The 24,552-nt window shown below is 33.4% G+C and overlaps 1 protein-coding gene across 2 annotated transcripts in view; it reads right to left on the bottom strand.

Annotated features, from left to right (window-relative positions):
* Positions 1-24,552, bottom strand: part of LOC114331767 (probable G-protein coupled receptor CG31760) — a 923,592-nt gene that overhangs the window by 459,622 nt on the left and 439,418 nt on the right. For both annotated transcript variants that reach the window (XM_050659675.1, XM_050659676.1), the window contains one exon: positions 15,928-16,114. In XM_050659675.1, coding sequence (XP_050515632.1) covers positions 15,928-16,114 — 187 coding nt within the window. The remainder of the gene's footprint in view (positions 1-15,927; positions 16,115-24,552) is intronic.

Here is a 24,552-nt window from a genome sequence, read left to right as displayed (position 1 = left end):
AGGTGGAATTCGAAACGTCAATAAAATCAATTTTTCAAGTTAAATTGTGGCTTATTTCCCAAATAGAATAGGTAAATTTAAAAATGGGTTCTTAACCAGTGGCGCACCTAGAATTTTCCTCTGGGGGGGGGGGGAAGGGGGTTTGCTTGGGCACCGAAAGTTTTTTTTATTATTTGTGAAAGACAAGTTACATTTTCCTACTTTCTTTTATATATATTTCTATATGATCTGGGTGGGATTTTAACCCCCAAACCCCCCTCGGTGTGCCACTGTTCCTAACCTAATCCAAACAATAATATTTTAATTAAACCTACCTAAATATTAAATAAAAACCTAAAAGTTTCTTTGAGATAACAGAAACGTGATTTCACTGTGATTGCACGCGCAGTGAGGAATTCCCTCACTTGAAGAGGGATGTCTCTTCTTTCAACTATCACACAGCACACTGGCCGCCTGAAATATTCTATAACTTTTTCATACCCTCTCATAAACCATGCTAAAGGCATTCCTGGGTGCTTAAGGTTATCGTATTAGTTTACACAATTTCATTGGTTATAAACAAATATGGTGAGGGATTTCCTCATAGCGCGTGTAATGGCGGGTTAAAACTTTTTTTTTATTGTATAATGGAGCTGTTGTTATAAAAACCAAGCATATAAAAGATAAATAGCCATTTAATTCTAAAAAAATTAGATCGATAACTGTAGCATTTGCGTCGTCGTCGAAGTTCATTTTAAAAATTCGTTTTTGTGCTTACATTTTTTGTGCCAAATCCAATTGGGGCGTTCATCTGTGAAAAATCGAGTTAGACGACGTAAAAAATTGCCAAAGGAATCAATAAAATGACAGCTTATTACACCACGTGTATCTATCCTTACAACACTGAATTTACCGCCGCGACGTCAAGTAAATAAAGTGAACAAAAATATCCGGAAGGATGGGATGGCGCTTTGACTGAACAAGAGGTTTTTTACGGCCCTTCATAAAAGTTTTGTTACGTGGGAGTCTAGTTTCAAGAAACTTATTATAGGGGAGTCAATAGAGAACGAAAACAGGCATTGTTTCGGAAAATTTTAAACAAGCTTATAATTTTCTTAAACTTTTTTTGTTAGTTTCTTCTTCTTCTTCTTCTTCTTCTTCTTCTTCTTAACTCAGGTGAGACTAGTTAGTCTCAGGCACTTGGTCATAAGACCTTTGTACCAAACCCTGTTCTTGTGCTTAAACTGTAATAAGTCCTGCTGCCTCAACGAAGGTCAACAGTTTTCTCATTGGTAGTTTTAGAATCTCTTTCTGACCAGTGAAATCCTGTCTTACATCACCTAGCACATTGCAATGGCATAGTATGTGTGTTCCGTGGTGGTTGAGTTGCGTGTGTGATAACCTTATTGTCCACGGAAACAATTAAATGAAATTAAAATAAACGTAAAATAAACGTAAAAACAACAAACTGTCTGTCAATAATATATTTATTTCAATCAGTAAAAAGAACGTGAAAATACTTCAAAAGAGGGTTTGTTATTTTAGCGAGAGTGTGACCGCACGGGGTGCCCGCTGTGACTCTACTGAACTAGATCACAAACACTAATATGTCATTATGTAGTTCTACCATATGGCCAGACAGGCGGCAATTTATTAGATCTGGTGTTTTAAAAATTAAAAAGGCATTTAACCTGAATAGGGATATATTTCGTTTCTTAAAACTACGCTTCTTAACACAGGCCCACTCTATGCATATGGTTTGTATATTAAATGTGAATTTTAAATGGGACGTATTATTTCATTTTGAAAAAGTTATTTAAACTTAAAAATTAAAAATATTAAATGATGGTTTTGCTTGTTTTCGATTCAGAGGGTTGCACACCAGCTAGACAGGCACTGTTTCTACCCTTTCAGGCGTCATCAGTAGCTTTCGAAAGTGTGCCCACCTCTGAACCGAAAAACAGCTCCACCATCATTTTAAAGGGAATCTGAAAAATAATTCAAATTTCCCATCAGACGCGATACAGCGACATCTACTAAAAAATTGAAGAATCTCAGATGCAAAATCCACCAATTTAATAAATTAAAATGGTAGATAGTATTTTAAAACTGAGAATTTTCGTGTTTGAAAGTTCTTACTGGTACATCCTTCATCTGCGACTTTTTCAATTAATAAGACAGCAGACGACGAATATAGAAAACGAAAGGGAAACGATCACATTTCGCTTTCATTCGTCTAGGAAAAACGGACAGCAGAGGAACTTTCAGTACTCAAATCCGAGTAAAGGAAATAAAAATAATAAATATCGCATAATAAGTATCGCGTCTGATGGGAAATTTGAATTATTTTTCAGATTTCCTTTAAAATGATGGTGGAGCTGTTTTTCGGTTCAGAGGTGGGCACACTTTCGAAAGCTACTGATGACGCCTGAAAGGGTAGAAACAGTGCCTGTCTAGCTGGTGTGCAACCCTCTGAATCGAAAACAAGCAAAACCATCATTTATTATTTTTATTTCCTTTACTCGGATTTGAGTACTGAAAGTTCCTCTGCTGTCCGTTTTTCCTAGACGAATGAAAGCGAAATGTGATCGTTTCCCTTTCGTTTTCTATATTCGTCGTCTGTTGTCTTATTAATTGAAAAAGTCGCAGATTAAGGATGTACCAGTAAGAACTTTCAAACACGAAAAATGAGTTTTAAAATACTATCTACCATTTTAATTTATTAAATTGGTGGATTCTGCATCTGAGATTCTTCAATTTTTTAAAAATTAAAATTAGCATTTAAAAAGTAGTAATTGAAACGTGTCGCCACATGTGTATGCCAGTCTCTTGTTCCATTTCCCACTTTCTGCACCATGGTTCATTCACCTTACCTAGTTTGTATAGGTGATTTCTTAAACGGCAATGTCCAGTCACCATTTCAGTGACAGTTTTGATCTTTCGTTTATTGAGGTTCATCAAACTGTTCGAGAGCTTTTTATCAATATTCTTGATTATTTTTTAGTCTGGATTTGCCTTTGAGTGGTTCTTCCTTTATTTTAACGATCCTTTATCAGCCATTTCTGAACCCCGTTTTTCGTAGCATCTTTAGTGATGCCAGAGAAAACTTCTGGGCCTTCAAAAATTTCTCTCGAGCCTTGTTTTCCCAACATATCTGCTTGTTCGTTCCCATTTCCCATGCACCCCTTCATGAGTCATCACCCATGTTAGACACTTTATTGTCTTTTGCCAGGTTGTTGAGATCTTAGCAGTTACTCACTAGTTTTAATTTGGTGAGAGGGTTCTTTACAGCCAGAATAGCCGACTGGCTGCCTGTGTAAATGTGTAAATGATTCTCTTAGTTTTAGGGTCTTCATCAATGCAGGCCACCAAAGCAAAAACTTTAGCCTGTAACACCGTTGTATGTTGATCTAGGCTGTAAGATTTATTATAGTTACATGTTTGCCCAAAGACTCCTGATCCAGTATCATGGCAGGTTTAGATCCGTCATTGAATCATATTAAGTCCCCACTTATATTTAGGACTTTTTGTTCTCTAGATGGTATAATTGTGTTAATCGTCTCAGTAAAGATTAGTTCTGGTGTCATCATATCTGAGTTCATCATAAAGACGGATTTCTCAAGTATAGTCCCAGTAATGTTTGTGTGGATATTCAATACATAATTCGGTCTCCAAGTATTGTTTGCTTTGATTCTCTGGATAGCCATACAGGCTACCGCCGAAATATATAATTCTAGCGGAGAGAGACCTGTGATGGCCTCTAATGAAGCCGTTCCTGTACTATTCAAGGCTTCTGTTATATTTAGAAGCGCTTGTCTTTGAAGGGTGGTGAGCGTAGTCACACAAGATTGCAAAGCCGTCTTTCTCCACCAGAGTACTGAACCATAAGTGACTGTAGGTCGTATCACTGATGTGTATAACCAACAGATCACCTTTGGTTTCAATCCCCAGGTTTTACCTACAACTCGTCTGCAGTTCCAGAAGAGTCGCTTAGCCCTATTTTTATATTGGTAGTATAAGTATTCCAATTGAGTTTCGAATTCAGGGTCACCCCTAGTTACTTAACCTCATTGGTTCTTTCCAGTACCTCTCGAAATAATTTCAGCTCACTCAGTCCAGTTAGCTTCCTCTTATTTGTAAAGACTACCAGTTTAGTTTTAGGAGGGTTTACGGAGAGGTTCTCTTTCAGACACCAGTTTTCTATGCAATGAAGTGCATATCGCATCCTGATCCGCAACAGTGCTGGGAAATTTTCCCCTAGTTACTATTACAATATTATCTACGAAACCCTGGACCCAGATTCCTTGGGCGCTTAGCCCATGAATCAGCTCATCGATAATTATGTTCCATAATGACGGTGACAATACACCGCCTTAATGGCATCCCTTAGTTGCTCTCAGATTTATGACATTTTCATACGATCTGTACTTACATTTTTTGTGCCAAATCCAATTGGGGCGTTCATCTGTGAAAAATCGAGTTAGACGACGTATACAATTGCCAAAGGAATCAATAAAATTACAGCTTATTACACCACGTGGATCTATCCTTACAACACTGAATTTGCCACTGCGACGTCAAGTAAATGAAATGAACAAAATTATCCGGAAGATACAACTGAACAAGAGGTTTTTTACGACCCTTCATAAAAATTAAGCAAGTTTTCTTACGTGGGAGTCTCGTTTCAAGGCACTTATTAGTCTAGATTCTATAATTCTTTTAAAGCGAATTATTGTGATATATCTTGCGTCTTTTATTGTGATATATTTATTTATTTCTATCCGTCGGGAGCGATTATGCTTATAGGTCACGTGGTACACTCTGACGTCGCGGGGGACGATCATATGTGTATGCTTTATGTGTGATTTTCAAAAATAAGAGATTATGTAAACTTTTACTATAAATTTTGTGCTAATGTATCAATAATATTATTAGAAATTTGCTCTAAATACTATAAATCGTAGAAAATGTCTGATATAATACATAACTATAGTTTAAATATAAAAAATAAGCGATTTTAAGCCTGAGAGCCGAAGTGTGACGTCACTACTCTCATACATATTGTTATTGTCACTTTGTAAACAAAAATCCACAAAGAAATTATTTTTTTAGTGTCCCAAGTGTCCCAACTCAAAAAACATTTTTTTTCAGGAGAGACAAAAATATATTTTTCAGATCTTAATTGAATTGTAAGTTAACGGTAACTGCTAAAATTTATCAAATAAAAACGAAGAATATGGATAAGTGAATGTTTCTTATTCTGTAAGAGACAAAACCACAAAACTATGATATATGATTTAACAAAGAAAAAAGATGAATATTTTGAGATTTATGTCACTTTTCCTTTAAAATAGTGGTCACTTTTTTAAATTAATGAGAAATACCTAGGACACTTCTCGAAATACAACGGTTTTTGTGATAAATACCGATAAGTTCATGTCCAATGTCAGAGCATAACTGAAAAGTGTCATTGTTCCGAAATAAAAGTATTCATTTTACCGCCAAAAGAATATTGACACTACCATCTTCTTTCGAAGTTCGAAGTAAACATCTTCTTCTTCTTCGTCTTTAGTTTATTGGTTTCCACCTACTTGGGTATTTGGCCAGCTCATCGTCGCGGAATAAGGGAAAAATCCCTTATTCACTTACAATTGGAGTTAGTATATTGTACAATTTGCTTCAACTTTTTCTTCTTCTTCTTCTTTTTTAGTTAACTGGCAATTTTGGTTGGTTTAGGACAAACATAACAAGATAAAAAAATTTTACGCTAAGGGCAACTGCCTATCAATACACAATCTTCTTTTTCTTCTTTGGTTTATAGTCCTGTCGCCAGGGAGGTACAACGGCCTCCTTTATTCAGATGGACTTACCCAAGTTTTTTTTATGTATTTTGACCCGTAGAACACTAAATTTTTGGGTAACAGTTAATTCGGATTTCGATAAGATTGTTATAAAAAAGAACTTGAGAAATTATACAACAGCGATTTCTCGCAAAACAAAACATTTTTTTGTATTTTTTGGGTCATTTTAAGCAAAAAATGTTCTTACAAATATTTTCGTAGGATGCATAGTTTTCGAGATGAACGCGGTTGAACTTTAAAAAAATAGAAAAATTGCAATTTTTTAATCCGAATAATTTTGATTAAAAAAGAAAATAGCAATTCTGCTTACCGTATTTAAAAGTTTAAGTCAAATTATATCGGTTTAGATTATTTGCAATGCTAAAAATTTATTTTTTATTTGTTAAACATAGCTATAAACACATATGTAGTATTTCCCGTGGACAATACATGCGTTTTAATGCATTCTACGTAGAAATTGCCCCGCTTGCACTTGTACCTACTCTACCTACTTGTTCGATTTTAAATGGGAGACCATTGAAAACATCAGTCAAACAGTATGTGTTTATAGCTTTGTTTAACAATAAAAAAATAAGTTTTTAGCAATGCAAATAATTAAAACCGATGTAATTCGACTTGAACTTTCAAATGCGGCAAGCAATTGTCTTTTTTAATCAAAAGTTATTCGGGTTCAAAAATTGCAATTTTTTATTTTTTTAAAGATTAACCGCGTTTATCTCGAAAACTATGCTACGAAAAAACTTGTCAGAACATTTTTTGCCCCAAAAAATACAATAAAATGTTTTGTTTTGCGAGGAATCGCTGTTATGTAATTCCTGAAGTTCTTTGTTTATAACAATCTTATCGACATCCGGATCAACTGTTACCCAAAAAATTCGTGTTCTACGAGTCAAAATACATAAAAAAAACTTGGGTAAGGCCATCTGAATAAAGGAGGCCGTTGTACCCCCCTGGCGACAGGACTATTATAAATATGGCGACATAGTTGTGACGTTTACAAAACATGTTTATTTTTTATAGATCGTTAGGTTAAGTGTATGTACAAAATCTCAAAAAAGACTATTTTTTAAAAAAGCGTACAAATGTTTTTTGGAGATGGCCATTTCTAGCCATCTATGGAGAGCTCTATTTTTTTATTTTGTGTATTTTGTGAAACACTATATTCCTTAGGAAAGGTAAAGTTTTCAATCCTAATAGCAACATTGATAATATTGAAAAATATTAAAAATTACCAAAAGATTTTTAAATTGAAAACTTATTGGTCTATTTCTCTGGTAACACCTCCAAGGCTTCTAAAATTTGCAAGCCAGATGGATGCTGCAGTGAAGACAAAGGGAGGGAATTCTAAAAGTTGCAATTCACAACCCCCGTCTGCAGCTTGGTAAAGTTCCAACGGAAAATGGACCTAGTTACTCTATAGGAGTAATACTAATATAATCTAAAATACAAATGTATACCATTTTTATTCAGTTGCAATGCGAAGGAATAACAATCTTATTTTTCACTTAGATCAGGAAGCGCAGTCCAGCACTCTGAATCGACGATTTTCGACTCTTATTGGAGTCATCATCGGAGAGGCGTGGACCTACTGCCACAGCATAATAAACGAAACCAGCAAGGACACTCCCTGATGCCGCCTTTGAAGTTGAAAAGTACAGGGTCGCCATTTTTCGCGTAGTACATCTCAGTGGTGATGTGATGTGTTGGTTCATCAGTGTTGCCGATGTCACCAACTTTATTATCCGTAAGAAATTCTTTTTGAATAATTTCTGGAATTTATGCAAAAGATTAACAATACAATCGCCATTCATCGTCAATATTTTGTGTTATGTCCCAATTATTGCCATAATTCCCAGAGGCATACGTATAAAATTATGTTAAAAAATATGAATGTCATAAAAGTTGAGTAAATCTGATAATTATGTACAAATCGGCAACACTGTCGATTTTCTACATTGTCTGGTACTACGCACAAAATGGCCGACAATCTGCGCAGTAATAGTGCGCGAACTTTTCCCGCCTACTAGTGTGTCACTGCTGTTGCGTTTTCTATGCTATGCTACTGCTCTTTGCTCGAAGTGACCAAACCATGAAAGTTTATACCCACATTGCAACTGACGTGTATGGATTAGGTGACTAGCGCCATCTGGCAATTGAAGGGTAAAGCTTTTAATCTTAATAGCAACATTAATAATATTGAAAAATATTAAAAATATTACTAAAAGGTTTTTAAATTGAAAACTTATTGGTCCATTTCCCTGGTAACACCTCCAAGGCTTCTAAAATTTGCATTTGTAATTTCCCTCCTTTGGTTTTCACTGCAGCATCCATCTGGCTTGCAAATTTTAGAAGCCATGGAGGTGTTACCGGGGAAAGGGACCAACAAGTTTTTAATTTAAAAATCTTTTAGTAATATTTTTAATATTTTTCAATATTATTAATGTTGCTATTAAGATTAAAAGCTTTACCCTTCAATTGCCAGATGGCGCTAGTCACCTAATCCATACACTTCAGTTGCAATGTGGGTATAAGCAGTGGCGTAACAAACTCCGTCGGGGCCCTCCCGCAGAATTGGAAATGGGGCCCCCTTTAAAAAATTACTAAATGCGACATGTGTAACAAATACCTATAATTATGTGTTACAGACCAGTAAATCAACGTAAAATATGACGATACCGTGTAATTTTCAGTGTCACCACCGAAGTGGTCAACTCAAGACTTTTCGAGTTATTTATGAGTAAAAATGTTTATTGTTCAACAAAGAAACCACGTTTTTAGTCGATGTTTCGCAAATAGTTCAAAGAGTAAGTATTCGATCGAAAAGAATATTGTTAACAAAAATGAAGTCTATCGACTCAGTAAAAGAAAAGTTGTAGCTCTTGAAAAGTTTTTCTTATTCGTCAAATACCAAATCGAATATTTCAACGTGAAATAACCAAAAAATGAAATACTTTTCAGGGAAACTCAGAACTTTTTTAAAGTGTTTAAAATAAGCTTTATTTTTTACAAAAGTTTGTAGCATCAAAACTAAGCCAGTTACGCTAAAAATACAGTTAATCCCATTTTTTATTAAAAAAAATTTGTGAAAATCTCCCCCTATTTAGCACCCCAAATGAAACTAATCATTATCGCCTTACAAATTACCTAATTTTTTTATATGACCTGTAAGTTTCACCGGTTCAAAGTGCTTATTTTTAAATGGGTTCTAGTTAAAGGGCTTGAACGAGTCACTAATCACGAGTATATGCAAATTTTAAACAGCGATATCTTAACCAATTTTTGTCTTACAGAAAAACCAAAAAAAATCCAAAATATTTATAAAAGCATGACCTACATTTCTTTACTCTTTGAGATTTTTCGTATCACTAATACTTTTTAAGTTATTTCGAAAAAAGGCATTTTCCAAAATAAAAAAACTGTTTTTACTATGAAATCAAATTTTTTTCAAAAATATGAACTTCGAACCAGTCAAACTTACAGATCATATAAACAATAAATATTTAAAGTAAATGGTAAAGCGTTATAATAAATTTTATTTGGGGTGCGAAATAGGGGCAGATTTTGACGATTTTTTTTAACAAAAAGGGGCCAACTTTATTTTGAGCGAGTTTCGTATAGTTTTGATGCTAGAAAATAAAAATAAAGCTTGTTTGAAACATTTAAAAAAAGTTTTAATTAGTTTTCCCCGAAAATTGCTTCATGTTTTGGTTATTTCAGGTTGAAATATTCGATTTGGAATTGGACGAATAAGAATAATTTTTCATGAGTTTCAACTGTGCTTTTATTGTGTCGATAGACTTCATGAATAACTACACCATTTTTTATATCTTATAAGCTACATTTTTGCTACAAATATTTCTTCGATATGTAATATTTAATTCGATAAATACTTTTTTTGAGTTATTTACGAAAAACCCGTCTGAAAACATTGTTTTTTGTTGTCGAAAAATAAACATTTTCACTCGCAAATGACTTGAAAAGTATTAACATAGAAAAAGAAACTCTATAGAACAAAAGTTGCTTATAATTAGTCAATTTATACATTTCCGGGATTATTTTAAACGTATGTTTTTCACCCCAAGGAGGGGTGTCAATGTCACCCCCGAAGTAAAAGCAACCAACGGCATAAATCCAACTTTGAAGTGGAGTGTAACTAGAACCTAAATCCAAATTGTCAAGCAAATACGTCCGTCGCGACGCTGATAATTTCACTCCAAAACTCTCATTTACTGAACATTGGTGTAATCATGCATTGTTTATGACGACTTACATTTTTCATCTTTATTGGTATAGAATAAAATAGAACAAAGATTACTAAATGGTTACATAAGTATTATTCTATGAGATGAACAACTTTCTTCGTGCACTATCTACTATCAGCGAATATATCTACAATTTTATTAATTCGGATGGACAACTTCATTTTCAATACTGCACTTCTCAAAAAAATGTATGTATGCAAATAATATAACAACACATTTTTACATATATTAGACAACAAGATGGCGCACTTGACATATTGGGGCCCCCCGTAAGCTTCATCCTGCAAGGCGCCTCTGTTACGCCTCTGGATAATCGTATCGAAATACTAAAACATAGGTAAAGATTAAAGAGAAAACCCATTTCTAGATTTAGAAATATTGTTCTAAAATTAGGCAAATTGCAATTCTCAAATCTTTGAATATTCACGTACAAAGCATTATAGTTTATTGTCGCCACCCATAAAAGTTAGTGAGACCGGAAAATATTTTTCTAGATATGAGATGATTTACTTGCCGAATATGCCTATTTAGAAATTTACCTTTTTAAATTTAAACCCACAAAGTAAAATCATATACATATAACAGATTTTTACATAATATCAGACGACAAGATGGGGCCCCTGCTCGATCGGGGCCCCCTCGCAAGCTTCGCGCTGCGGGGGCCTCTGTTACGCCCCTGTGTATAAGCTTTCAAGGTTTGGTCACTTCGAGCAGAGAGCAGCAGGCCTACGCCTCTCCGATGATGACTCCAATAGAGTCGAAAATCGCCGATTCAGAGTGCTGGACTGCGCACCCTGTTCTAAGTGAAAAAATAAGATTGTTTTACCTTCGCATTGCAACTGAATAAAAATGGTATACATTTTTATTTTAGACTATATTTCTTTTTTTTTTCAGATTTTTCTGTAAAGTTATCCATCTTCAAAAATCCGAAAAAATGTTTTTTAGATGGTTTTTGGGGATTTCATCTATTTTATAGACTTGAAAAAAATCAAAACAAGGTTTTTTTTTTATAGATTATATGTAAATTAAAGTTACTGAGTCCTTTAGAATATTCAAAAATGCGAGAAACACGTTGAAACCCTCAAAAATCCACTAAAAAACAGTTTTTCGGGTTTTAAAAGGTGGCGAAAAATGTGAAAAAAGAAATGTAGTGTTTGATAAAATACCCAAAATTAAAAAATAAACCTGCAGCCATCTTAAAAAAAAAGAAAATACGGTTTTTTCCAAAAAATTTTTTTGAGGTTGTGTACATTCAACATACGGTGAAATAGACATGTTTTGTAAAAGCCTCAACTTTGCTTCTGAATTTTTTGAAATTTTAAGATTGATTCCATCCCACCTAACAAAGTAAAAACGATAAATGACGTTTTTGAGGGTTGGAGAGAGGGGGAAGGCGGGTTAAATTTTTTTTGGGTTAAAGTTGCGCTGAGACCTATTTTTAATCACACAGAAGTTAAAAAAATAGAAAATGAAATAAATTGAATTTTTAGGAGTGAGGGGGTACCCTTTAATTTATTTATCCCGTTCATAAGTGGAAAGTTTGATTTTCCAGTGTCGACGCATGTGCCACTGAAAATTGACAACATAGTGCTCATACGTTTTCTTTTAGGTTCTACTATTTAGTTATTATTACTACTATTACTACTATTAAATACAGTAGAGGAAAGCCACCTACACAATGGACATTATGATATCAGGCGGATTAGTAAAAACTGGCAACAACCAGCACAAAACCGTAAAGTGTGAAAACAATTGGGGGAAACTTATGTCCAGCAGTGGATGTAAATTGGTTGGATGATGATAGTGCTTAAGATGCTTAAAATGATTAGCAAATTTTACCTATCCCGGCTCTTAGTCTACTACTTTTTAAAAAGTTTTAACACAGCAGATTGGATATAGTCTAAGAGCTAGTGAACCCTCCGACTAACAGTCGTCCTATAAGGCTAGACATTTGTCTAGTGATAATTCATAGCACACCAAGGCTAAAAACCATGACCTGACAGGCATCAGCCGTGCACGTGTATCTACCAGGTGAATCGAAAAGTGCAAATTTAGGGGGTAAAATAAACTTTCTCCTGTAAAGTTTAAATTTAAGTATGTGTTTGAGTAAGTCAATTAGAAGAAATGTGTACAATGACGGGCGATTCTGAAGAGCGTAAGACCTTGCCAGGCGAGGGGAAAAATTATGGGTTTTTCCTAAAATTATTTTTTTTGCATCGAACAAAGTTTTTTTAGGTTTTTTGAATCATTCCAAACAGAAAAGGTCTTTGGTGATTTTTCTCTTAAGTTAGTAGTTTTTAACCCGAAATCGGATATTTAACTAAAAATATCAATGTTGCCAAGGTAGGTAGATATTCTTTAAAAATTGATTGGTGAAATCCGGAAGAGTTTTTTGCAATACAATATCGAAAACCCCTTTGTTTTTTTAATTGCTAATCAAGCGGGTGCGAACTGTAGTATAAGTGAGGACGTTTGGGTTTGCATAAGTTCATTATCTCGAGAAAGGACCAATTTAAAGAAAAATTCTTAGACAGGTCGATTTTTATTCTTAAATTAGGACTTTTTGGCATATATATAATACTAGTGACGTCATCCGTCTGGGCGTGATGACGTAATCGATGATTTTTTAAATGAGAGTAGGGGTTGTGTGATAGTTCATTTGAAAGGTTATTTAATTTTCTATTCAGTAATATAGACATTAACATAATTATTTATACAGGGTGTACAAAAAATTTTTTTTTATTAAATTAATTTAGACAAAAAGAAGAAAAAAATTGTTTGTACACCCTGTATAAATAATTATGTTAAGGTTTATATTACTGAATAGAGAATTAAATAACCTTTCAAATGAGCAATCACACAACTCCTACTCTTATTTAAAAAAATCATCGATTACGTCATCACGCCCAGATGGATGACGTCACTAGTATTATATATATGCCAAAAAGTCCTAATTTAAAAATAAAAATCGACCTGTCTGAGGATTTCTCTTCAAATTTGCCCGTTCTCGAGATAATGAATTTATGCAAACTCAAACGTCCTCATTTATACTACAGTGTCGCGCCCGCTTGATTAGCAATTAGAAAACAAAGGGTTTTTCGATATTGTATTGCAGAAAACTCTTCGGGATTTCATCAATCAATGTTTAAAGAATATCTACCTACCTTGGCAACATTGAAATTTTTAGTTAAATGTCTGATTTAGGGATAAAAATTGCCGATTTCACAATTTTCAAAATTTTTAATCGCTTATATAACAAAAACTATTAACCTAAGAGAAAAGTCACTAAAGACCTTTTCTGTTTGGAATGATTCAAAAAACCTAAAAACACTTTGTTCGATGCAAAAAAGATAATTTTATAAAAAACCCCTAATCTTTCCCCTCGCCTGGCAAGGTTTTATACTCTTCAGAATGGCCTGGTATTGTACACATTTTTTCTAAATGACTTACTCAAACACATACTTAAATTTAAACTTTACAGGAGAAAGTTTATTTTACCCCCTAAATTTGGACTTTTCGATTCACCTGGTAGATATACGTGCACGGCTGATGCCTGCCAGGTCATGGTTTTTAGCCTTGGTGTGCAATGAATTATCACTAGACAAATTTCTAGCCTTACAGGACGACCGTTAGTCGGAGGGTTCACTAGCTCTTAGACTAATAGATTTATTATTATATTTCGTAATTATTTTAAGTTACGGTGGTATAACATAAATATTCTACATTTTTGTACATGAGTGTATATTTTTAATGAATATCCAGTAAACGTGAAACAGCATGAAAACGAGCACAACAGTTAGTACCTAAAGTAGTTTGAATTTAATTTTAATAGCTTTTGCGATTTTAATCTTGATTAGATTACAGCAACTGGCCTCAGAAATTAATCCCATAAATAGTTTGCATTCCTTTTTCAACTGCGTTTATCGTAACTCGATTATCGAGTTAAAGCAAATATTAGCTTTTGAGCAAAACGTTTAAGGCCACATTATACTACAAATATTATTGTGTTATTTAAGTAAGTGCTTGTAGGCCTTTGTTCCACAACATTGTTCAGTTAAACTCCACAAATGGTAATTGCTTGTAATAAGCATCATAGGCGTAACCAGGGGGGTTTGGGGGTTATAACCCCCCCCCATTGGGATGTAATTTGAGCTCTATACGCTTAACACCATAGCCCTCAGAGACCTTCCAATAGTTGTAACCCCCCCTTCAGGTAGTTGTAACCCCCCCCCCCCCCTTAGGATCATCCTGGTTACGCCTATGATAAGCATAAACCTACAATTGAATATTTTTGTTGGGAACAAACCACAGTTTTACTTTAAAATTATTAAGTTTTATTTTTGACATTGTTAATATTAAAAGTAAATCTTTCATTTGTCTCTAGCAGATGCCGCCACGGCATCCATGCCATCGTGTTATTTCGTCGTGGACCGATACCGGAGACCCGAATTTGAGTGGTTCAGAGATATAATCAAATGTGCACTCTCTGAAGAAACCATAAGAAGGGTTGAAACTAGTTAGGGTGATTTTTGCGCTCTCTGAACTAACTAAAATTAAGACGGCTTTTGTTTCGCTTCACAACGGAATGATTATTAATGATTATTATTTATTATATTTATTATAAACACATTTTCTTCTTTTGTACTTGGTTATAAGTTCTTCTAATAATTTAATTTTATCTCACTCATACATATTGACAGTTCAGATATATGTTATACATTTTAAAGTAGATAAATTTAAAACGATATTGTTAGTATTTTAAGTTGCGTCCCTTATTGTATTCCGACTTTATTGGAAGATAGTTCATTCGATTACATGAAATCAGCTTTAGCATAAGAATACCCGTAGGAAAAATCATAGCATGTGATTTTTCTCCTGCCATTGCATATGGGTCATATTACCCGTATGCACGCCAATGGTGAATATAAAATTCTTAACTGTATGTCAAAAAATACCCAATAACTACTTCTTAAAACCCTCCGAATTTCATTTGCATATCTCAACCGGTTTTAGAGCAATAAATAAATCGTCAGTATGTAAGAAAAATTTCAATACCACCTATCTCGGAAACAAAGCATTTGCGCACACACGTTTATAAAGCAAACTGTCAATTATTTTTCATGCAGAATTACTCCTTAAAGTTAGGCTAGTTGTTAAAGTACCTAACTTTTTTATTATCCAACATAAGCGATTGAATCAAAAAACAGAATATTAAGAAAATCTGAGGCTATAGTTGGGTTTTAATTTCAGTATTTTATAAATGCTAGAATATTCCACAGGGCGAGGTGAACTAAAAAAAAAAACACAGTTTGATTGGTACACCCGGTATATAATGACAATTATTTACCTGTTTAGCAACAATATTATTACAGCGATATTGCTAAAGAACAAGGCGTATTAAAAAATCCCTTAAATCGCAAAACAGGTTAAGGAAATTGGAGACATTAAAAATTACCCAGTGTTAAGATGGCCCGTTAATTTACGGCCCGTTAGGAGGGTTTAAAATGACTCGTTAATAATTTCTTGGAGTAGTGTATATTGGGTCCATAATTTATTATATATATATATATATATATATATATATATATATATATATATATATATATATATATATATATATATATATATATATATATATATGTATCGGTTTTATTTAATATTATGTAAAAAATTATATGTAAGGTCTACTCAAAAAACTCAAATACGTAATAAAAATTGTCGCTTATGGCATAAAACATCTTTTAATTCTACAGCAATCAAAAAGTTGTTGAATAACCACGCTAAAATAATTTCGGAAAAAAGAGTAAAATGAAAAACAAACTCACCATTGTGATGCGCCACTCCCAAATCTTGTAAGAGGGTGGCAGCCAAGTCAGCTTTCTGCCTTGTAGACTCAAATCTCAACGTGTTCAAAGGAACAGTTAAAGAGTTGAATTGTTTTGTAACACACAAATCTCCCAGGCTAGCAATTGCCACGTCGTGAATGCTTTTCAAGCTGGATTCGATATCCTCCTTTAAAAGAAATAAAACGGAATGAGAAAAAAGAAAGATTTTCAAGTTTTTTAAGCGAGAGTGAATAGGCCTGGATCCCGCGTACCAAAAAAGTTTACATAGCAAGCTGAAAATTTGTTAATAGATAAACGGTGTCTAGTCGGACAAACTTTGATGTACGGGAACACTGGAGTAGGGGAAGTTTCAATTGTGGAACAAGTTAAAAATGTGGAAGGTCAGACTACGAAAACGTCCCATGTATTTTGTCGGACAGAAGACAGAACTTCCAATTGATTTGTTACCCTTTCATTAAACTCTCATTCAAAAATCAGACTGCTATTTACCACAAACATAACTCATGTCATTTGAAATGTTCTACCTGTCGGACTCATTACAATGCCCAACATATCTGTCGGACAAACATTTTTTCATATATTATATAAACTTTGCTATTGAATAAACTTAAAAACAACCTGTTAAAAACGTCGGTTTTTTTCGTTTTTTTCCTGAAGGTCCGGAAAAAAAAAACGTGAAAAAATTCAATAATGAATTTAATTACCGGATTTCCAATGAAATAAGGTTGTTTTTGAAAGAGTGATGTATAAAATAAAAGTTAAACAATAACAAAATATATATTCTCTGAAATATTCTCTAATAGAAAATAAAATTATCAATACTCGTATAAACAAAACAAATATAACGAAATATATAATATTTTCATTAAAACAAAATAAAACCAATAATTGCATTAACTAAAAAACAAAAGAAAATATTGTTTCTAAATCAATACTTTTTAATCCAAATTTTCCTCTATATCAGAAATTGTACTTTCAAATTCGTCATCACCATCGTCAGAAGTCTCATTTTCTTCATTAATTGCATATTTTTACAATAAGTCTTCAGCTTCACCAAATTCCACTTTGAGTGATGTGGCTTTTATATGTATTTATGTAGTATTCGCAATCTCCAGTGTCATTTTTTTTATTTTTTCCTGCAACATTTTCATCCAAAATATACATATTACTGCGAATTGCAACAAGTTTTTTAACTCGGTGATTTGTAAGTCTGTTCCTCTTTTTTGAATGTATGTGTTCAAATGATGACCAATTTCCTTCACATCCAGAGGAAGTTGGTACAAACTGAAGTAAACGTACTGCAACATATTGCAAGGGCTGACTAGTGTAAAGACCTTGCCACCACACTAATGGTTGGCAGTCTATTTTTTCTGCAACTTCCCATAAAAGAGACCTTGAGAAAAATCCTGTTTTCGATTTATACATTGCTGCATTAGTAACAATTACACTTGCCTGTAGATTGAGATAAATTGTAATTTGCTGAAAAAATTCCATAAAATTTAAGCTCTCCTCCACGGAGAGGCCTTTTCCTCTAAATCGGGGATCTACAAAATATGATCTAACAAATCAATTGGAAGTTCTGTCGGACAAAATACATGAGACGTTTTCGTAGTCTGACGTTCGAAACCTGTAACCTGTTCTACAATTAAAATTTCCCCTGTTCCAGTGTTCCCATACATCAAAGTTTGTCTGACTAGACACCGTTGAGCTTTTAATAAATTTTCAGCTTGCTATTAATAAACATTTTTTGATACGAGAGATCCAGGCCTAGAAGTGAAATAGAATAGAATAGAATAGAATAAGGTTTTTATGGCTATTCAGTTTTTGTGTTTTAAAATTCTAGGTTAGAGTTTTGCGTATAATAGAGTTAATAGAATAGGCAAAAATAATATTGTTGAGTTAATGAGCGTTTTATTTATAAGAATACAATAATCAAAAGGAATATAATATTATAACATAATAACAATAATTGAACTGCTCCTAAAAAGTAACCACAATTTAGGTATGGTAAATACAATAATTTGACGTTGAGGCCTTCTGATCAGAAGCCGTTTTTATGACATGAACTTTCTTCTTCTTTAAGTTCCATCTCCGCGACGGAGATCGGCCATCACCATAGATATTCAGACTTTAGAGACGCCTGCTCTGAAAAGTTCATTTGATGTACATCCATACCATCCTCACAGCTTGCTCAGCCATAAACGTCTTTCTATGGATCCGGGGAAATAGCCTCCATTCTGTATTCTGCCAACCTCTTCAGGTGGTAAGGTTTTTAACCTTAACAGTAGGGGTCGCCAAGTTCTTTAAAATTTCAAGATCTTCTCTTGATCTTGTCTTGATTTCAAAACAAGATGATCCAGAGAAGAAGTATTTTTAGATTTGTTTTAGATTTCAAGATAAGGCAAGAAATTTTACGTCAATACCAAGATTTCTTGTCAAGAAAACAAGAAATCTTGAAATATCTTGACTAATATTGAAAACTCTAAAACTTATATCGGAATTGGTAAGACATGAATAAAGGCTGATAAACACTTCTTATGGAGTCAACGTCTAGCCAATTTCTTGGCTTTGTTATTGTTAAATCTGCTCTTGAAAATAGCCTTTCATTAAGTTCATAATATATGTTGCTGGCATTCCGAGAAAGTCCTTGGCCATTTTCGATAATGACATTTTTGTGTCTTCATCTCCAATCAAATATAGATATTCTTAAGATCTTCTGACTTACGTTTATTTAAGTATTTTTCAATTTCACGCTTTCAACATTGTAAGTTATCATTATTAGCTTTCTTAAATAAGCAAGTAATATCTAAATCAAATTCGTTATCTTCTCTTTAAGACTAAGTACTGGCTCTGGTATTGGATTTTGTAGATTTGTAGATCATTCTTGGATTTATTGAAGAAGTGAGCTTTAAATATTTAAATATTTCTTTCTTTAAATCATTTTACTGCCTCTGATTGTAGAAGCTTTCCCCAAGATGAAAAGGAAAATGCCTCTACTTTATACCGAGGACCCAAAATAAGAACTATACAGTACATCCAATTAGTTTGTTATAGTGTTTCACTATTTTATCTCTCGCAGCTTGAATGCAGTAAATTAATTGCTCATTGGTAGCGTCTCTAGCAATTTTATTATTAAGTTCATGATACCATATTTCCAGGTTGTCCAAAAGTAAGTTTATTGCAATTACCATCAATGGGAGTGTGCAATATTTTTCCCCATCGAGTATTGAAGAAAGTGTTTTAAAGCTTCTCAGATACTGACAAAATTTACTGACCAGAATCCATTCCTTATCTAATATCTCACAATGATTAAGATTTTCGACGTTATCGCAAAATGTAGATAAAGCATTTTTGACATTTAAACCTCATGTTAACATCTCGAAAGCTTTTTTTATATTTTTTATTAATGGCTTTGACATAGCCAATTAGCCAGACTATTTGTTTTTTTGTATGGTATTACAATAACAATTTTAAGTTAATATCTAAGCCTACTTATTATCTAAATTTACAGGGTGTTATAATATCTTAATGGATACATTTTTCAATTTTGTGTGATATTTTTACAATTTTTAATTTTATTATCTAAGCCTATTTAAATTTTAAATTTACAGGCCGCTACATATTCGTAAAGACATTGTAACGTCTGCTTATTTCTTGGAAAAAGAATTTCGTTGAAATTGACAGGTAAAGGACAATTTAGATCAATTAACTTTTCATACATTACTTTAATATGTTGTCTGTACTCTCCACACTCCAATATGAGGTGCTGTAGATCTCCCATTCCACCATAGGCGCAATATGGGTTATCACTGATACCTATGCTGTGTTTGTATGCTGGGGTTAGTGCGTGATTTGACCTCATTCTGTTTATTGTTTTTATAAACAGCCTATTTGATTCTTGTTTAAACCATCTCTCATTGGGAATTAGTGGTTGGCAATTTCTAAAATTTATTCCCGTTGTACTTTGGTTATATACACGTTGCCAATTTTGTTTGCAATGGTTTTACTGATATTATCTATATCGGTTACTGGTAGAAGTATGTTGTTTATGTTTCGTTTGGTTAAAGCTGCAGATTTAGCTAATTTGTCGACTTCTTCATTTCCAAATATTCCAGAATGTCCTCTAACCCAACAAATAATAATTGAACTGCCCGAGGTAGTAATATCATAATATAGACTCTTAATTTCTATCTCAATGTGGTTTACATTTTTTGTCGATTGGATAGAAGTGAGTTTGTCCAAATACTTCTACAATCGGTGAAAATGATATAATTGTCCATACCAACAGAGGCTATATATTTTAACGCAAGTAATAAAGCTGATAATTCGGCAGTATATATTGAAGCTTCATTAGGCAATCGGCATGATTCTTTGTATTCAGAATTCCAGTGATATATTGCACTTCCGGTTTTATTTTGAATTTTGGAGCCGTCAGTAAAAATATATTGAAACATAGGCCACCTGTCTTTAATTATTTTGTTGATAATACTGCCTGGAAGGTTTGAAACCATGTAATTTGTTTGTATTATCTTGGAAAAGAGAGTTTCAGGAGGTTTAGTGTAAATTGGAGGTATTTTATTTTTGTACATTTGGTGTTCATACATTGTCAATTTCCTATAGCTTTCAACGTATATGGGGGTTTTTTAGTACACCAATATTTGTGGCTTAAATCTAATATATTCAAGTTACGAATTGTCCTTAAGTAGCTGACGTTTTTTGTGATAGCTCTAGCTACAAACTTATCTGTACAAAACTGTCTACGTAGAGTAAGTGGTGGTTCCTTAGCTTCAATCTCAATAATAGTAATAGGAGTAGATTTTAAGTAACCGAGACAGAGTCTCAAACATTTATTCCTTTGGATTTCAACTTTATTAAGATATCCTGTTGACGCAGACCCATATAAATGACAACTATAGGCGAAAATTGGTCGAATCATTGAGCGATAGAATAGCAATGCAATATTCGGGTCAGCTCCCCAACCGGTTCTACAAAAAGCTCTAAGGATATTCATAGAATTTTCTGATTTCTTTATAATATAATGAATTTGATCCTTCCATAACAATTTACGATCCAAATACGTCCCAAGATATTTAACACAATTTTTTATCGGAAATTCTATTGTACCTAATTTGAAGGTGCCTTGAGGAATTTGGCGTTTTTTGGAGAAAAAACAAATTTAAGTCTTTGTCGTTGATATGGATAAACCTAGAGAATCGTAATCATTTTTTACACAATCTAATGTAAATTCAAGTTGACGTCTACAAATGTCTAGAGAAGAATGGGAGGTGTACAACACAACATCATCTGCAAATTGTAAAATATTAGAGTGTGGAGGTACTATGTGTTCTAAATCTATATTGTACAATGAAAAGAGAAGTGGACTTAAAATACTACCCTGTGGTATACCTATACTCGTTAACCTTGGTGGTAAAAGGTTCTCGTTTATTTTTAAGTAAGTCCATCTATTCTTGTACGAGGATACAATGAAATTTGAAATTTTAACTGGCATTCCAAGATCTACTAATTTTTTATTAAGAATGTCTAAATTGATGTTATCAAACGCTGAAGTTACATCTATAAATGCTGCAGCTGTCGACACCTAATTTGTAAAATTGACCTGTAAAGAAGAAACTAGGGAAGTGAGAGCATCTTGTGTAGACCTGGATTTTCGAAAGCCGTACTGAGATTTGGGAAGGATATCTTCGGACTCAAGCCAGTATTCAAGCAGATTTTTGATTAATCTCTCTAGAGTTTTTAGTATACAGGAACTTAAAGATATAGGTCTGTAAGATTCAACTTTGTTATCTGGCTTTCCTGGTTTTTTTCTAGGTAATACAATATAGTCCATCCATGCTTTGGGAATTAAATTTTTGTTTTGCCATATAGTGTTAAAAATTTGTAGTAATAATAGTTTGTATTCTGTAGGTAGAAAACATAGCATAGAATATGATATACAGTCCATCCCTGGAGATGAACTATTATTTTGCTTGAGTCCATGATTTAATTCCCATAATTCAAATGGTTTCTCTAGATTGAAGTTTTCTCTGGGTACGGTAACTGTAGCTTTATTTATTTGACTTGGAACCCAAGGAGATGAAATCTTGAAATGGAACTCTTCTATCCATGCAGCTTCGGTGTTTATCATAAGTTGATTGGACTGCTTTCGGTTTTTGTAGCGATTTACTTTCTTCCAGACGTCGCTGATTGGAGTGTTGGAGTTTAAGCTTTCGCAGTAATTTATCCAAGTTTGTTTTTTTCTAATTTTAAAAGTTTTCTTTCCTAAGGCATCTAATTTTTTGTATTCAATTAGATTGTGAAGATTAGGATTTGTTTTATAACGTCTATATGCTGTTTTGCGGTTATTTGCAGCTGATTCGCAGTTATTATCCCACCATGGTTTTGGTAGCTTGTTTGTAGGATATTTGTTATTGTTGTATGATTTTGGAATTGAAATGGTTGCGCATCGGTTTATTTCGGTAACTAATTCTTCATAAGTTTGTGGTTGTTTTCCCAAATAAAAGTTCGATGAATACAAATTCCAATCTGCTTTATGTAAATTCCATCTTTTGTGTGTATTGTCACCAGGTTGTATTGCTTGTTCTGAGTTTTCCAAGGCGATGATCAAGGGTAGATGATCAGAACCATGTGGATCTTGAATAACAGACCAAGTTAATTTAGATACAATGTCCTGGGTACATATTGTTATATCGATTGCTGATGGGCTGGAAGTTAGTGCAAGAGTTGGAGAACCATCATTTAATTATAATAGATTACATTGTTCTATCGCCTCTAATAAAACTTTACCGTGAGTATCATTATTTTCGCAACCCCATGCCATGTTGTGAGCGTTGAAGTCTCCACCAATGATGAATGAAGAAGGATGTGTTGAAAAAAATTGACCCATTCTTCAACCGTTACTCTAATACCTGGTTCTTTATATACGGATATTATATGTATAGGTTTCTTGATACACGAAAGTTTAACAGCTATGCAATTATAAGTAAAATTATAATTATCCAATAAATTTATCTCTTCTGTAATTATTTTATTTTTAATTAAGATTGCTGTGCCTCCGTACCCATTAGGGCGATCAGATCTAAAACAATTATATCCTGAGAAGTTATAAAATTTTTCTGGTTTAAACCATGTTTCTGATAACATGGCCACATATACATTTTTTTGAATAAGTAAGGCTTCTAAATTTGGTTTATTAGAAACTGCTGAGCGACAGTTCCATTGTAAAAAGTTTATAGGGTTAGTTGTGTCTGACATGATGTTCGAAATAGTAAGTTTTCTTGTGAGATCGCTGCCGTACTTAAGTATTTATTAATTTGTTGTATAATCTCTGTTTTTGATTTGTCTAAATTTTCAGTGAATTTTAATGAACTAATTATATTAAGAACCAATTCTAAAATTACATTATTTAATTGTGATGGTACTCCTTGTGTTTGAAAGTTTGTTGTATTTGTATGCTCTGTATATTTAGACGTATTATAAATACCACCTTTTTTAGGAATATTTTCTTGAGAAAGTATTTCTTTTCTAGCTGATTCCAAAGGATGGGGAGGACTTGGCCGGTGTCGCTTAAAATTTATTTTTTCTGGGTTATTACTGCTGAAGAACATTTGTGAGGAGAATTTCTTTGCGGATGAAGCTGATTGATTTGGAATTACTTGATAAGATTGCTCATTCTGATTAGAATTGGTTGGCAAGGCAGATCTACTATTTCTGGCAGCAATATTGGCATATGAAACTTTCGGAATTTGTTTACATGCATCAAAGAAATTTAGATTTAATGATGACATCGTATTCTTAATTTGTTTCTGTCTAGAAAATTCAGGATATGAACTTAGGTATGTAGTCAAATGATTACCTTGACAGCTGAAACAAGTTGGAGTATATTCATTTACTGTACAATCTTTTGTATAAGGCCGCGTTCAGAGTGGACGAGCAAAGAGCAAAGAGCAAAGAGCAAAGCGGAGAAATCAAACTCATACTGGAAAATGGAGATACACAGAGTGCTAGCAAAGAGCAAAGCGGCGAAACCAAACAAGTTTGATTTCTCCGCTCGCACTCTTTGGTCCATGTTGTGAGACCGCTCCCGTCTGAAAAAAATTTTGATTCGGTTTCTTTGTCAATTCCTATTCAAAAATGTCCCCTTTAAACAAATCTGAAGAGCACCGGGCGGAATTTTTGGGCAGAAATTGTTTAAACAATTTTATCTACTCTATGTCATGTTATGTGTAAGTTTTTAGTTTGTGAAAACTGTCATTATAGATAGCAGAGCGTGAAGTGTTTAAAGTGAGCGTGAAGTAACAACGTATTTTAAATGGGACTTACTTTTTCGCACTGTTTTTAACACACTTTCATATAATCAAATATCCTTAACTTTGGCGTTGTCATGGTGACGACATAATGAGCAATAAATTACGACAAAAGTTTTTACAGTTTTGTGGTTTGAAAGAAGTTAGAATTTTTAAATGTCAAAGTTCTAAAAATTGTAGAATAGAAATGAATTCCAGTGACGAAGAGTTACAGTTTTTTTATTTGTTTATGGTAGAGTAGATAAAATATTGTATGAAACTGTGCATGAAGTACTTTTTG

Source organism: Diabrotica virgifera, chromosome 8, assembly GCF_917563875.1.
Source record: "Diabrotica virgifera virgifera chromosome 8, PGI_DIABVI_V3a".
NCBI classification, from domain to species: domain Eukaryota; kingdom Metazoa; phylum Arthropoda; class Insecta; order Coleoptera; family Chrysomelidae; genus Diabrotica; species Diabrotica virgifera.
Note: the sequence above shows the minus strand (reverse complement) of the source record. Positions and strands in the feature narration are given on the sequence as shown.